Source organism: Peromyscus eremicus, unplaced genomic scaffold (assembly GCF_949786415.1).
Source record: "Peromyscus eremicus unplaced genomic scaffold, PerEre_H2_v1 PerEre#2#chrX_unloc_1, whole genome shotgun sequence".
Taxonomy (NCBI): domain Eukaryota; kingdom Metazoa; phylum Chordata; class Mammalia; order Rodentia; family Cricetidae; genus Peromyscus; species Peromyscus eremicus.
In genome coordinates, this window is record NW_026734288.1 from 2,781,165 (window position 1) to 2,797,473 (window position 16,309).

The 16,309-nt window shown below is 38.5% G+C and overlaps 1 protein-coding gene across 1 annotated transcript in view; it reads left to right on the forward strand.

Annotated features, from left to right (window-relative positions):
• The first annotated feature begins 5,458 nt into the window (after window positions 1-5,458).
• LOC131900909 (zinc finger protein 431-like) overlaps window positions 5,459-16,309 on the forward strand; it is an 84,820-nt gene continuing 73,969 nt past the window's right edge. Inside the window, exons 1-4 of the mRNA XM_059252229.1 lie at window positions 5,459-5,467; window positions 5,565-5,691; window positions 6,093-6,153; window positions 7,098-8,005. Of these exons, the coding sequence (XP_059108212.1) occupies window positions 5,459-5,467; window positions 5,565-5,691; window positions 6,093-6,153; window positions 7,098-8,005 (1,105 nt within the window). The remainder of the gene's footprint in view (window positions 5,468-5,564; window positions 5,692-6,092; window positions 6,154-7,097; window positions 8,006-16,309) is intronic.

Genomic DNA, 16,309 nt, shown 5'->3' on the forward strand with positions numbered 1-16,309 from the left:
AAATGTCTTACTTGTTCCTTCTACAATCAAATGCCATTATCAGCAGGATGTAAAACAAAGGTTACTCAGAAGAATGAAGTCTTGCAGATGAACATGTTTCACTTTGCAGAATTTGGAAAATTGAAATATGTACACTATACCATTGATATGTATTTAGGATTTCAATGGGCAACTGTTTTGAGTTCTGAAAAACCTGATTCTGTAATCAGTCATATGCTAGAAGTTATGGCATTCATGGGTATACCTGCACAAATCAAAACTGACAATACTCCAGCATACGTCTCTGGTAAATGAAACAGTTTTTTGCTTATTAACTTCACTATACCGAAAGCTGTATCTCATAAGAAGAACCCAGTGACATCACTTACTCAAGACAAGTCGACGCAGTCTCAGAACCCCATAATACCCACTGGACAGTATATAAGCAGGAATCATGAGCAATGCTTTATACATCTGGAGAGATACTACCTTGATCTACCCTGCATCTAGAAAATCTACCCCAGGATCCTGATCTTCAAAACAGATGTATGTTAAAGACTGGACCTGACCTTCAGAAAACATATTTAGAACAAATGATCAGCCTTGAGGAAGGAGTCTAAGGACCTTAGTTAGGAATCAGGAGTGTGAACTTTGCATGATGACCACCAGCATCATAAAATTTAACTTTTGTCACACTAACTACACCTATCTAACTTCTTGCTCATGACATTACTATTTCCTCACTTCTACTCCAGCATCTGTTGTCAGTTGTTTGGCAGGTCTTGCCCATTCTTATTGCAATTACCACAACTCTTTCCAACAGACCAAAACCACAGTCTATAAAAACAGCAATAATTTATAATATCTACAAGCTTCATAACTCTGATAGTAGCCAATATAATGAGAGTTTTAAATACAAAATAGTAAATACCTCAAAACAATAGTTATGAGATTATTACCTTATAACATTTCCAGTTTTACCAAGGAGCTCACTTATGAGGATCATCCATGCTGTCCCAGGAACATTACAAGTCTCTATCAATACCTGAAGTCTCAGAGACAATTGGGGATCCATGGAAAACTCTGTAAAGCAGCTGGGATCCAGGAAGTATTTGAAAAGAATTTGGACTCAAAGAAGGGTCTGGAGAGTGCTTTAGAGGCTAAAGAATCAGAAACTGTAGATAAAGCACTCACCTTATGAGTTTTCTAATGATATCTTGTCTCAAACAACAAAGCAAATTATATTCAACTCTATTTGTGACGCTCTCTCTCTTTCTCTCTCTCTCTCTCTCTCTCTCTCTCTCTCTGTGTGTGTGTGTGTGTGTGTGTTTCTGTGTATTATTGAGGAATGTCTTACTATCATATTTACTACATAGGCCAAACTTGCTTGAATTCAAAAAGAACTGCTTGACTCTGCTGCCATACTAAGCTATATTTATTTCTGAGAATGATTTGACAGGAACCGGTGGCTGATACATAAAATGACTTTAAAAGGTATTGTCCTGAAACATGAGACCTCTGCTGAGGTTAAGCTGGCACACATCAGTGCATTTTGAAAAATGATTTCAGAATGAGACAATGCAAATTAGAGTTTGAAATTTATATTTGAGACAGAGTTTTTTGTGTATCTCTAGCTGTCCTAAAACTCAGAATATAGATGACATTGGCCCCAAACTACCATAAGTCTGCCTGCCTCTGCTGCCTAAGTATTGAAATAAAAGGTGTGTGCCAAATCATCCAATTGTAATTTTATTATTTATTTGCTTATGACCGTTTATATGTATGTTCTCATTTATGTGTGGATACATGTATATGTGTTGTGGTTTGGGTATAATAGTCAGAGAAATATTTGGGTGTTGGTCTTTTCTCTTCAGCATGTTTGAGACAGGGTTTCTATTTTACTATCACATGTAAATAAACTTGCAAGATTTCTTCTGTCTTCCTTTTATCTTGCCTTAAATTTAGTGGATTAAAAGCATGCATTGTTGCAACTGTTTTTATAATACAGAAGTAAAGCGATAGTTGCAAGGTGGGTACTTTATCTGTTAAACTACTTTCACAGCCCTGAAGTTCAAGGAGAGATTTTTGAGTGCATCTGTTTTGAGACATAGTTTCACATTCTAACCCTGTCTAGCCTCGAACTCACTAAGTAGTAGATAGGCTGGGCCTGGAGCATAAAGAGATCCATTTGTTTCTGCCTCATGTGACCAGATGTGGATAAAAAGAGATTTTTATTATGGATATAGCGTAGACATTGGTAGGAAGAAGGGAATTTGAGCAAGTGTCATCTTGTGAGGGAGAGCCGCACTTAATTAATACAGAGCCTTGTTATAGTTTTGGGGACTTTGTAAGTTCCATTTCAGTGAGTTTTTAGGGTGTTTCTCTTTGTGCATCTTTCTCTTCTCTGTGTCTCTATGTCTGTCTCACTCCTTTTCTTTGACACCACAAGGGGTAGAATTAGCCAGGGAGAGACATGTAAAAAATATTTCATGGATAGAGCAAGTTAAGCCCTTTGAGACTGAAGCCTCACTTCTCTGAAACAGAGTTACAGGATTTGCTGTCTTCCCTCACTGTGTTTACATTTCAATCGTTCTTCTTCATTTTTATTTTTTTCTGTCATACAATACATCCCAACTGCAGTTTTCTCTGCATCCACTCCTCCACGTTCTCTCCATTGCTCCTCTCTTCACCAGGTCCACTCTTCCTCAAATTCCCTTCAGAATAGAGCAGATATCCTAGGGTTATCAACAAAACCATGCATAACAGGTGATAAGTTTAGGCAGGAACCCTCATATCAAGGTTGGACAAGGCAAGCTAGTAGGAGGTACAAGATTTCAAGAGCTGGCTGTAGCTAGAGTTTTCCTGCCTGGCCCACAGTCAGGACAAATCTCTCTCACCCGCCAGTCCCACAGCCACTCAGACCCAACCAAATAAACACAGAGACTTATATTGCTTACAAACTGTATGGCTGTGGCAAGCTTCTTGCTAACTGTTCTTACATCTTAAATTAATCCATTTCTATAAATCTATACCTTGCCACATGGCTCGTGGCTTACCGGGATCTTCACATGCTGCTTGTCATGGTGGCGGCTGGCAGTGTCTCCCCCACCCAGCTTCCTGTTCTCTCAATTCTCCTCTCTGTTAGTCCCGCCTATACTTCCTGCCTGGCCACTGACCAATCAGTGATTTATTTATTGACCAATCAACAACACATTTGACATACAGACCATCCCACAGCAGCTGGCAAAAGAGTCAGAGACCCCCCCCCCAACTTCCACTGTTGGAAGTTGCACAAAAACACCAAGCTATAAAATGGTAAAATATAGGCAGAGGAACTGGTGTGGACACATGCATTCTGTGATTACTGTTTCAGTCTCTGTGAGCCCCTATGAGCCCTGCTCAGTAGATTCTCTGGGCTGTGTTCTTTTCTGTCCTTTTAGTTAGAAAAATGTTTTTGAAATTTTTTTTCTGGGCTCTTGAGCTGAGATATTCCTCCTTCTATTCCTATTATTCTTAGGCTTGATCTTCTAATAGTGTTCCACATTTCCTGAATGTTATGTTTCACCAGGACTATGGTTAGTAGTCCCACAAACTAAACAACCAAAGCATGTATGCAGAGGACCTGACATAGAGCCTCACAGGCTTTATGATTGCCACTTCAGTTTCTCTGAACCCCTATGCACCCTGCTTAGTTGATCCTGTAGGCCAGGTTTTACTTGTTTCCTCAACCCTTCGATATCCTGCAATACTCATTCCCTCCTTCCACAGCATTCCTAGAGCTCATCGTCATGTTTGGGTAGAGAATCTCTGCACATGCTCTCATTATCTACTGAAAGAAGCCTCTCTGGTGACAATTAGGCCAGGTACCAATCTTGTATTATAAAGGAATATAGTTATAGTTCATCTCATTGTTTGTTCCCTAGTCAGTTTTATTTGGTTCTTTCCTGTTCTCTGAGTCATCCAATACCAGTTCCTGTCCATCTAGGCAGTATCAGGCATGGGCCTCCTCTCACAGCTTGGGCATCAATTGGGCATCATTGGTTAGCCACTCTGAGACACCATTGCCCCAGGACAACATTCAGCCAGGACAAGTATCAGCTGAAAGTTTTGTTTCTGGCTTGGTGTTCCAGTCCTACCACTGGGAGCCTTGTGTGGTTACAGAAGATGGTTGGTTCAGCCTCTGTATTCTTATTTTTTTGTTTTTCGAGACAGCGTTTCTCTGTGTAGCTTTTGGAGCCTGTCCTAGATCTCACTTTGTAGGGAAAGTTAGCGTCACAGAACTTTGTCTGCCTCTTCCTCTTGAGTGCTGGGATTTAGTGTGTGTGCTACCACTACCCAGCCAGCTTCAAAATTCTTGGTTACTAAGAGTCCTCAGTAGGGTTACCTTTGAGGGTTCCATGAAGTTTGCACTGCACTGTTTCCATATCTTCTGCTAAAATCTCCCCTATTCCAGTTGTCTCTCCTTGTCTTATCTGTTTTTTCCTAACTCACCAGAACTTTCCTCTTCCCATCTACCAACTGCCTCCAGTGCACCCACAAAATCTACGCTATTTACTTTTCCCAGTGAGATTTATGCATATACCCTAGAGCTGCTCTTGTTACTTAGCCTCTATACATCTATGGATTGTACTATGATTAACTATGGTTACTGTGATTATACTTTACTTAACAACTAATAATTATGTATAAGTGAGCACAACATGTTTGTCTGTGTGCTTCTGGGTTGTCTCACAAAATATAATAAAGAACTCAGGAAAACAGACAATAACAAACCAATCAATGCAATTATAATGGGGTACACCTCTAAACAGAATTCTCAATTGATGAATCTAAGTGCCTGAGAAACACTTGAAGAAATGTTAAACATCCTTAGCCATCGGGGAAATGCATATGAAAACTATTTTGAGTTTTCATCTTACACTTGTCAGAATAGTTAAGATCAATAAAGTAAGTGACAGCTAATGCTAACAAGGACATGGATCAAGGGAATCCATTGCAGTCACAAGTTCAAATCAATATGCAATCCTCAGAAAATTGGGAGTCAATCTACCTCAAGACCCAGCTATACCACTTCTGGACGTATACGCAATGGTGCGCCTCCATCTTACCACAAGGACAATTGTTCAACTAGGTTCTGGCTGTCTTGGATCTGATTCCATAGACTATTCTGGCATTCCACTCAGAGGCAGATATACCTGTGCCTGACTTTGGAGTGTTGGGGTTAAAGTCATGAGCCAATACGCCCAACTTGTCCTCTTATTTTTCTTCTCTGAAGTTAGTCAGTAATTGTTCATACAATTTCTTTCATGTGTATTCTGTATTGTTGATCTCTTTACTTGTCTCTCTATGTTTGTTAATAGGCTTTTCTATTTCAAGGTGATATCCCATATAAAGGGTACAAAAATGATAGAGGTGACCCTCCTATTGAGTTTCCTTCTAAAGTGACCTGGTGATTACATTATAATATGTATATCGTGTAATGAGTGTGGTAGGCACCAGACTTGTATGAATATACTGTCAAAAGATACATTCTCAATGCTGTCAGTATCATATTTTTTGTTGCACACATATATGGAATATTTTAGAATGCAGTGACATATAATTATGTGCATGTCAACTTCACTTGGGAAGAGTGGACTTTGCTGGATTCTTCCCAGAAGAATCTCTACAAAGATGTGATGCTGGAGACCTACAGGAACCTCACTGTTATAGGTAAGACTGAATTTTTGTCACATTTTAAAATAAGGGAATGCCAGGTGGCAGTGGTGCATTTCTTTAATCCCAGCACTTGGGAGACAGAGCCAGATGGATCTCTGTGAGTTAGAGGCCTACCTGGTCAACAAAGTGAGATTGAGGACAGACACCAAAATCTACATGGAGAAACCCTGTCTCAAAAAACCAAAATTAAAAAAAAAAGAATAAAAAAATGAAGAGTGGTAAGATAAAGATAAGGAAAAAAAACTGTTTCTTGGTTTTGGGTGCTCTTCCAATGTTTGATTGAGAAAAAGGAATGAATTGAATACATCAGGTATGTTTCTAAGATTCACTGAAGATAGTAACTTAAATTTCACACAATTTTAAATAATATACACTTCTCTGGGACTACATTTTAGGATACAGTTGGGAAGACCATAATATTGAAGAACATTTTCAAAGCTCTAGAAGACATGTAAGGTAATTTTCTTGTGCAAGCTGATAAAATATGCCTGTTAAAAAACTGCAATGTGTTCTGGAAATTTTAAACAAAGCAACATTGTAAATAAGTACAGCTTAAAGTACATTGATGATTATTACCTTCTCACAGATCCATAACCCTCAACATCAGGCACCTGACTTGCATTTGCAAGGCATTCTTTAAAAACAATGTCAAGGAAACAATGCCTCAAATGATGTTACCATTAGAATCATAGAACCATGAGAGCTATGCTATAGAACTGTCAGTCTTTTTATTTCACAGCGTTCATATTACAAAAGATACACATAGTGAAGAGGTGATACATATATTTTCAAAGCTTTCTATTAAGCAAATAGCCCATAGTAAAGCTGGTGTAACTCATATAATTGTTGTGATTGTGCTGTTTAGTGATTGGTACAGTTGAAGTCAAGAGTGAAGCAGAATTGTTGTGGAGAAAGCTTAATTCGTATAACACAGGTCTTTGAGGACAGAAAGTCATTTGTGTCTTTCAATGTGAAAATTGAATTCAATGTGAAAATCTTTTATTTGTTTTTCCTCCTTTACAAGGTATATCATATGTCACAATGGAGACAAGTTATATGAGCATAGGGATATGGAAGGTATAACATACCTCACTCTGAGAACAATTAGAAGATATGGAGCAGTCCCCACATTGAATATAATTTTTAAATTTGATTCTAGTATATAAGTAATTGATTTTCTTGCTTCATTGTTAATATATCAAAAAACTAACACTACAAAGAAGCCCTGTGAGAACTAGGACTGTATAAATAAAACATGGGTGTAAAAACAATGATGAAAACTTAAAATCTGATTCCTTTTTACAATTAGACCAATTTGTAAATTGAATTCATACAGACATAAAAAGTCAACAGTACATTGATTGTAGTAAATATTTTACATATTCCAATTATCCTTGCAGGCACGAAAGAAGTCAAACTGGAGAGAAACCTGTATATACTGAATATGGTAAAATCTTTGCATATGAGAGTCATCTTCAAAAGCATGAAAGTGCACATACTAGAGAGAAACCCTTTCAGTGTAATCAATGTGTTAAAGCCTTTGCTCATCACATTCAACTTCAAAGTCATAAAAGAACACAAACTGGAGAGAAACCCTATGAATGTAATCAGTGTGGTAAGACCTTTGCAAAACACGGTACTCTTCAAATCCATAAAAGAACACATACTGGATTGAGACCCTATGAATGTAAACAATGTGGTAAAACCTTTGCACAGAACAGTCATCTTCAAATGCATAAAAGAACACATACTGGAGAGAAACCCTATGAATGTAATCAGTGCAGTAAAGCCTTTGTATGTTATAGTGCTCTTCATTTACATAAAAGAACACATACTGGAGAGAAACCTTATGAATGCATTCAGTGTGGGAAGGCCTTTGCACAACACAATTCTCTTAAAATCCATAAAAGAACACATACTGGAGAGAAACCCTATGAATGTAATCAATGTGGTAAAGCCTTTGCTCATCACACTACTTTTCAAATCCATAAAAGAACACACACTGCAGAGAAACCCTATGAATGTAATCAATGTGGTAAAGCTTTTGCATGTTACAAAAGTCTTCAAATGCATAAAAGAACACATACTGGAGAGAAACCCTATTTATGTGATCAGTGTGGTAAAGCCTTTACCCAACTCAGTACTCTTCAAACGCATAAAAAAATACACACTGGAGAAAAACCCTATGAATGTAATCAGTGTGGTAAAGCCTTTGTATGTCATGGTAATCTTCAAAAGCATCAAAGAACACATACTGGAGAGAAACCTTATGAATGTAATCAATGTGGTAAGGCCTTTGCACAGCATCGTACTCTTAAAATGCATAGAAGAACACATACTGGAGAGAAACTCTAGGAAAGTAGTCAGTATGGTAAAGCCTTTTCACATCATAGTAATTTTCAAAGGCATAGACAAACACATACTGGAGAAAAAGTCCTTTGAATACAATCAGTGTGTTAAAGCCTTTGCACGTATCAGAACTTTGAAATCATGAGAAAAAAAAACATACTGCAGAGAAACCCTATAAATGTAGTCAATGTGGTTAATTTTGCACATTATATAGGAGAAAAACTGTGTGTGCAGCCAATCTATTAAAGCCTTTCCATATGACAATAGTCTTTGACTATCTGTAAAAGATACTGAGGGCAACTTATTATGAAGTATCTGGTAAGATATTTATCCAACACATTTATAATCATTTACAGTAAAGTATGTATTCTGTAGGTAAATATTTGACTGTCATCAAACTGTTCAAGCATGATGTTGTCCGATTTTATGTTGTTTGTACCAGCAAACTTATGGGAAAAAATGAATTAATGAACTTGAAGACTTATGTGTAGTGTAAAAGGGCCAGCCACCAAAACACATTCTGACACTGAAAATAGAGCCTGTGAAATACACACCCTTTGTCCCTGAAATCAGAGGAAAAATCACACCCTGACTCTGAAGCTAGAGTCAAAGAAGCACATTTTGTTTCTGAATTCAGAACCAGTTATAGAGACACCTTGACCCTGAAATCAAACTGAAAATGTTAAAAGGGGCTAGTGAAAAAAACATTATGGACCTGAAACCAGAGTCAAAGAAGCACACTGTACCATGGACCAACAAGCGCAAAATCATGCAGTCCTTGAGCTTGAAACCAACCAATTCCTGAGCATGACATCCAGCCAATCTTTGAGATTGCTCAAGCCATTTTTCTATTCAAATGGCAGCTGCCTTTTTTCATCATGGAAGAGGAAGCCAATCTCTTGGATTCTTTTCTTCCAAATAAATCTTTTGTTTGTGCTTTAAATGGAGAACTTTCATGGAAGCAAGTCAGAAACTTACTATTGGATTAGATCAGAGAAGCAACAGACACCTCTGTTGGAAAACTCCCTTTAAGAAGTGGAGCATAACTAACGACTTTTCTTCATGGACTATTACATTTCTGCAACAATCCCCCCCCCATTTGAGTGAAGCATAGACGTAACAATTAGGGCTGGACCTGAGAAGAAATGGACATCTCTCTTGGGAAACTCTCTTAGCAGAGTGATGCAGAGCTCAGATGTAACAGGTCCCTCTTGGAGAGGAGCAAGATTACAAGATTCTGTGGGGAGACAATTTCTCACTGAAATCCAGCATCCCAATAGTCACGGTACCTCTTGCCTATCAGCTGTAGGCATCCAGGATATCTTCCCTTCACAGCTGAAGGTATAACCTGACTTCCAACAGTCAGTGTTCCTTTCTCTTCAGAGTTGTAGGTATCTAAGAAGCCTTCCTTTCACATCTCTAGGTATAGCCTGACTTCTGATTGTCAGGTTAATTTTTCCTCTAGAGCTGTAATACTTGCACTATGAATTTACATGATAATGAAACACTTTTAGATTGTGTACTTATCTTAAATTGCATGAAATAACTAATTCAGGTGTAAAACTTTGTGGATTTGTGTTAGTTTTTTTTCTGTTGTTGCGATATAATGTCTAAGTCAACTAATAAAGGAGTTTAATTTGGACCTTTGTACCAGACTTTACAGGACCACCATGAAAGTGGCTTGGCAACAGCTGTTCAGACATGGCAGATAAAGCGTGAAGCTAAGAACTCATGACATTTACCTGTAGCATAAAGCAGAGAGTGGGAACTGGAAATGGTGTGTCGATGTAATTTCTCAAAGTCTACCCCCAGTGGCATATTTCTTATAGCAGGACAGCATTTCCTAAACCTCCCCATATGATACCACCAACTAAGAAAGATTGATCTCTCTGACTTCAAGCCTACATGCTAGCTTTCTACTATATGAGCCAATTCATTATGAAGGAAAATTCTGGAATCCTTTAGATACCTCAACAACTGTTACAGGAATTAATGCTTACAAGGGAAAAACCTTCATGAAAAAATGTTTGGTTCATGAGTTGTTTTACTTGTGATTATGTAATGTCTCTGTGCTTTTGTGTAGGTATGTGAATGTGCATACTGGATCCTGAGAATGTCAAACCCTTGGATCGTGTCGTAGTAGAAATACAGGAAGTTGTCAAAAATCAGACCTTGGTCCTGGGAATGAACATTTCTTAACTGTCTAGACATGTCTCTAGTGTTGTCTGTATTTTATAGCTTATTTATGTCATTTTGAAGTCAGAATACTAGGACAAATTCATATAAGAGGAAATTACTATTCATGTAAATGATTTGATTAAAACTTTAGACATCAAAGTTGTCTTCAGCTTGAAGAAAAAAGTCATATTTCATTTATTTATTTATTTTAAAGATTTATTTATTTATTATTTACACAGAAGAGGGTACCAGATCTCATTACAGATGGTTGTGAGCCACCATATGGGTGCTGGGAATTGAACTCAGGACCTCTGGAAGAATAGTCAGTGCTCTTAACCTCTGAGCCATCTCTCAAGCCCCTCATTTATTTTTTATTGTACCCTTGAAGGAAGTAAATTACTTAGTGTGTTCACTCAAGACTGATAGCGGAGATCACTGCATTGTGGTTTCTATTTTGAAAGATTTTAGGAAGAGGTAGATACTAAAGTGCTATATGTGTGGCAAATTTATTTTGTGAAGTTAATTTTGTGGCCTTTATACTCTTTCTGTGTCTTTTGTTCATCTTCTATTGTGCTTTTACTTAGTGATAGGTGCTTTCCTGCTGTAATGTTTAGAATGTTATGCCCATTATCTAAGTCATCCATTGTTTATTTAAATATGAGACAGTGTGTGATCATGCTTTTCAAGTATGAGTATCTGTGAAAGGGTGTTGTTTTTGTGTTCCTGGTTTTGTTTTTCATATTTCACATATACCCCTGATATTCTTGTTATTTGTTATTCATCGTGGCTTGAATATCAGTAACCATTCAGGGATATATTTGAACTCATGATCCTCATGTGTCTTCCTCCTGAATACAAGTCCAAAGGTAAATGATGTACTTCCAATGTGTGCTGTTTTGTCAATACAATTTAATAATGTTAATGTTAAAATGCTTAATAAAAGAGACTATGAGGAACATTAAACCATTAATGTTTAATGTTAATGTTTAATTAAACATTAACCATTTGTTCAGAGTCCATGAGCTCCCACAAACTAAGGTCAGCTGTGTCTGTGGGTTCCTCATCATGAACTTGACCCCCCAGCTTGTACAATCCTCCATTTCTTCAGCTTTTTATTTACTATTACTTGATATATTACTTTTCATTTTTATGATTTTTCTTTGTTCTGAAGAAGTTGGTTGAAAAATATTTGTTCTGTAATAGTACATATATTATTTTTTTAGGAATTCCATAAAATAAATTTTGACTATACTATACTCTTCTGTCATGAAAATGTTGCACAAAATTTCTTTAAGCACCTATAGGGAAAAATTATCTTGCTGTTACTCATAAACTTCTCCACAGACGTTGATTTTAAAATGTGATATAGGCAATGGAATTCATTCAGCATTAAAGAAAATCTAAGTCATGAAGCTTGTAGGAGAATCATCACTGTTGAAATTAATTTTTTTTAAAAACATGACTATTTTACAAACAAAAAACTGAATAACTTTTGACTGTCCCATATGGATGTTTTACTTTAATTTATATATGTATGTGGATATGGGAGAAGATATTGTTATACTTCATGAAATTAGAAAGTGTTCTGTCAAATGAAAAGAATTCTCAAAGGAAGTGATTGGGAAGGGAATGGAAAAGGAACACAAAATCTACTAAGGATTTAGAAGTAATTCCAAAGTATCACAGGCTCTTGAACAAAATGAAGAGGGAGCCATTAAAAGGATGATAATCAAAACATACACAATGTAAGAAAATGTCATTATTATACCTTTGGCTATAGATGCTAGGTATAAACAAAGAGTAGATAATAAAAAAATAGAGGTTACTAGAGAAAATTCACATGAATCAAATATAGGGAATGCTTAAAAATTTCAAAAATAAGGCAGGGGAAAAATGTCCAATGCCTGGACAAAATTAAGTCAAGATGTCCTCAACGAGGAGGAAAACAACAATTAAAACATTTAAGGGGTGTCTGACTATCATTGAAATTAGGATAATGGAAATAAGTAATATGTTCCTACAGAAATGGAGAGGTAAGTAACTTTGGAGTGTTAGGGGCAACAGTGTTAGTATGTATCAAGGCTGGGAATAATTGAAAAGACAAAGAGTGAATAGACTTATTCATATGTGAAATGGAAAAGATAGTGAATGAAATTAGAGAGGAGTATAGTACCAATCACTATAACCCAAATAAATGATAGGTGGTGTGGCCAGCTGTAATTCCAGCCTTGGTGGCAGAGACATGGATACCAAAGAGCATATGGGTTGGAAAGACTAGCCATCTTGATGAGCTGTGGGTTTAACTTGGCTCAGTTAATAAAGGAACAATCAAGAATGTTTCCTATAAACTATATGTATAAATCCATGCACATGTGATCATAAGCATACAGCCTCATATATATTTGACATAGAAGAATGGAACTAGAAAACCCACACAAAAAGTCAAGTGATGCATATAAGACTTTATTAATTGGAGCACTCTAATCTCATTATGGCTCAGCATCCAGAGTTTCTACACAACAAAATTTTTTGGGAGAAATGACATTTTAATATACTTATCTCAAATAAAAATAATTAAAAGTACTGAGTGCACAAGATTCCATTATTTGATCCCTATGTCAATCCAGTGTGCATTTGTGAAACAAGGTATCAGAGCCTTCTTCAAAGATAAGCAGAAGTTTGGAGCAGGTAGCTCAGCTCAGCCTATGAAGCAAATGACTCGGCCAGCAGGGTCTTCAACGGGGACCTAAAGGAAGGGCTGGTGAATGAGAGGGACAAGAGACACGAAGAAGAGCAAGACAGGATGTCTAATCAAGCTCCAAAATTTTATTTTCCTCTTAAGGCATATATAGGCAGGGGCAAAGGAGGGTGCAAGCAGGGAGGGGATTTTAATCACGGGTTGTTCAGCTAGCAGAGAACATTGCTCTGGGAGTTATCTGTCTACTCTTGCCTAACTGCCTAATTGACTAACTGCAGCATGGTCAACTTTTCTGAGAAGAGGTTTTGGTATTTGTCAGAAGAGAATCTGATGCTACGGAGATTTAAGCAAGGCTTAGATCTTAGAAAAGAAGAGAGAAGCCCAACTATGGTGGCATGTGTGGCAAGGGTCACTTAGGCTTATGGCTCCCATCATCTCCTCCCTTTTAATTATTTATGTCATCCCAAGGTGGTGGTACAAATTCGCCTGGTGGTGATGGACGTTAACCAAGGAGGGGAGAGATTGTCCTGATCCTCCTGGTTTATTATATGTGTCTTTTGCTGGAGGAGGGGCCCTGGATGTGTTTTCATTCTTAGACACCAACCCTATGCAATCAGGGATATTCCTCGGGGGACCCAGAGGCAGAAAGCTTGGTCCTCCCCCTGCAGTGCCATTGGTCTGGCAACTTCCTTGGTACCCAAGCTCTTCCCAAGTGGGGCAAGCTTGCATGTTTCTGGGTTTTCATGCAGTTCCTGAAGGACAGTCATGACCCAAAGTCTCTATGTGGCCTTGATTGGCAAGACCAAGCCTATGATAATGGACCTATATAGGTTTTGATGCCAAGGAGTCTATTTGTTTTATGATGAATTGGGTTAGCCTGTGAATTTCAAAGGGATCCAAAGTTACAAATAACAAAAGGCTGACTAATGGTCCTGGGAGAAGCATCAAAATGGAGAACATGGATGATCTTCACCAGTCATCTGCCGCGGCAGAGAATCGCTGCTAATGTAGTGATAGGCTAATTTTATGCAGCTTATTTGTCTGGGTTTCTGCCATTCCAGATTCATTAATATAATAACAACATTCTTCCCTCAGAAAAAGGCATGCCCCACCCTTTTCTGCTGTCAAGAGGTCCAAGGTGCATCGTTTTTTTTTTTTTTTCTTCTTTGGTTTTTTTTGGTTTGTTTGTTTGTTTTTTTTGAGACAGTTTCTCAGTGTAGTTTTGTGCCTTTCCTGGAACTCACTCTGTAGACCAGGCTGGCCTCGAACTCACAGAGATCTGCCTGCCTCTGCCTCCAGAGTGCTGGGATTAAAGGCATGTGCCACCACCACCCGGCCGGCCATCGGTTTTGCAGGGCAACCTGTTCAAGGCAGATTAACTGCCTCTGAAGGGAGAATAAGGATGCTGCAGAAGCCTCAATTGCTACCCGAAGCTCATTGAATTGCTAGGTGAGCTGCTGTTATGAGGAAGTGACCCAGGGCTCCTTCCACCAAGCCTGCAGAGACCAGGGAGGTGGCGAGGGAAATTCCAGCCAAACGAGGCAAGAAGACAGCTCATTTTTGTTTGGGCTAGGGGTTTCTTATCCCAAGAATTCCACAAGGGATCTGAGCTTAAGGTAGGCAGAGCATGTCCTGTGGGATAGGGATGGTCAATTTTTTTGATAGAGTGCCATTGCACCAAAAGAAAAAGCTAGGGAGAGCAAAAGGATGACTGGGTAATACAGTCTGGTTGCAAAAGGGAAGGGAAACATTGGTAAAGCAAAAATCAAACTTGGAGTGGCCTGGGTAAAGAAACAAGGGTACTCCAGGCATGGGGTGGAAGCCATGGGAATTATCAGTGATGGTGCAATTAAAGACCTGAGGAAGGGGTACTGCTATCAGGGGAGGACATCCCAGGGCTGCACATAGAAAGTGTGATGAGAGATTCCCAATGCCAATAACATTGGCAAACATAAGGCAATCTCGGTGGAGGGAAAGCCAAGAAAATGGAGAGGAGGAGGATGATAGTGGGTCATTAATTTTTTTTCTTGTATTAGGATATTATGATGGACTATAGATTGTAATTGTACATTAGAGCACCAAATGTAGAGTCTGGAGCTAGGCCATGTGGCTGCTCGGGCCATGTACAAGGCTCCTTCTACTGGACTAGTCCATCGAGAGTCCCACAGGTCCCAAACCACTAGGGAATATCCTGTAAATGTTTTATAAAATTTAGTACCATTCCATTCTCTTCCAATTACCTGTCCCTTAGAAGGAGGAATGGTATCATGAATTTTGCAGTAAGAATAGGGGCATCCTACGCTTTTCTCCTTCAAATAAGTTTTGCAATTATGGACAGTCTGATCATACAAATACCAGATAGCAAGGGCCACCTTGCCAGGGGAATTATGAAAATCAGTAAAATTGAGTAAAATGGGATTTTGGCATCCTTGCAAGGGGCAATCAGCATTAGCCAACAGGTATCCAAAGGTCTGTGTTTTAGCTTAATTAGTATAATTTTCAGTCAAATAAAAGCACCATGCAAATGGGGATCTGGCAACTGGTCTCTGGTCCTGATAAGAAGGTACAGGCAGCAGCAAGATCCCAAATATCCAGGGAAATTCTCCCAGTTTTTTCTTCATCAGTATCTGTAAAGAAGGAGAAGGAAAGAGAAAATGATCTCAGGGGGTATCCTCTTCCCTCGGTGATTGGTTAGAGTTGACTTGTTTAACTAATCTCTCAGGGAGCCAAGGAGGGCCTCCCTGTTTGGTCATAGAGGCATGCTGACCCTCGAACCCAGATCAGGACTGGGTCAGGCCTTTTCCACTGGGCAGTTAAGGGGTCTTGCCACATAACCAGTTCTTGGTGGCTTTGAGTTTGTGGATGCCAAAAGCAATCCACTGCAGACCTTTCATTCTTATCCAAGGTAAGGAAATTAAGGACAAAAAGGGAATGATGTAAAAAATTTGGGGGTTGCGTTGAGTATCATATAGGCTTCTCCTCTTTAGTTTGTTAAGCATGGATTTTAGAGTCTGATGAGCACGTTCAATGATGCCCTGGCCGTGGGGGTTGGAAGGAATGCCAGTGACATGCTTAATCTGAAGTTGTGGCAAAAATAGTAAAATTTTTTCCAGTATATGCTGGCCCATTATCAGTTTTTACAACTTTAGGCTTTCCTAGGGACAGAAAAGCATTGTAAAATATGGGAAATAACCTTTTTGGAGGCCTCTCCAGCCTGGAGAGAGGCAAATATAAAACCACTATAGGTATCAACTGTAACATGTATGTATTTAAGTTTACCAAATTAAATTAAATGTGTAACATCCATTTGCCAAATTTCATTGGGAACCAAGCCCCGCGGGTTAACTCCCAAATGTTGAACTGGGAGGGAGACTACAGTCAGTGCAA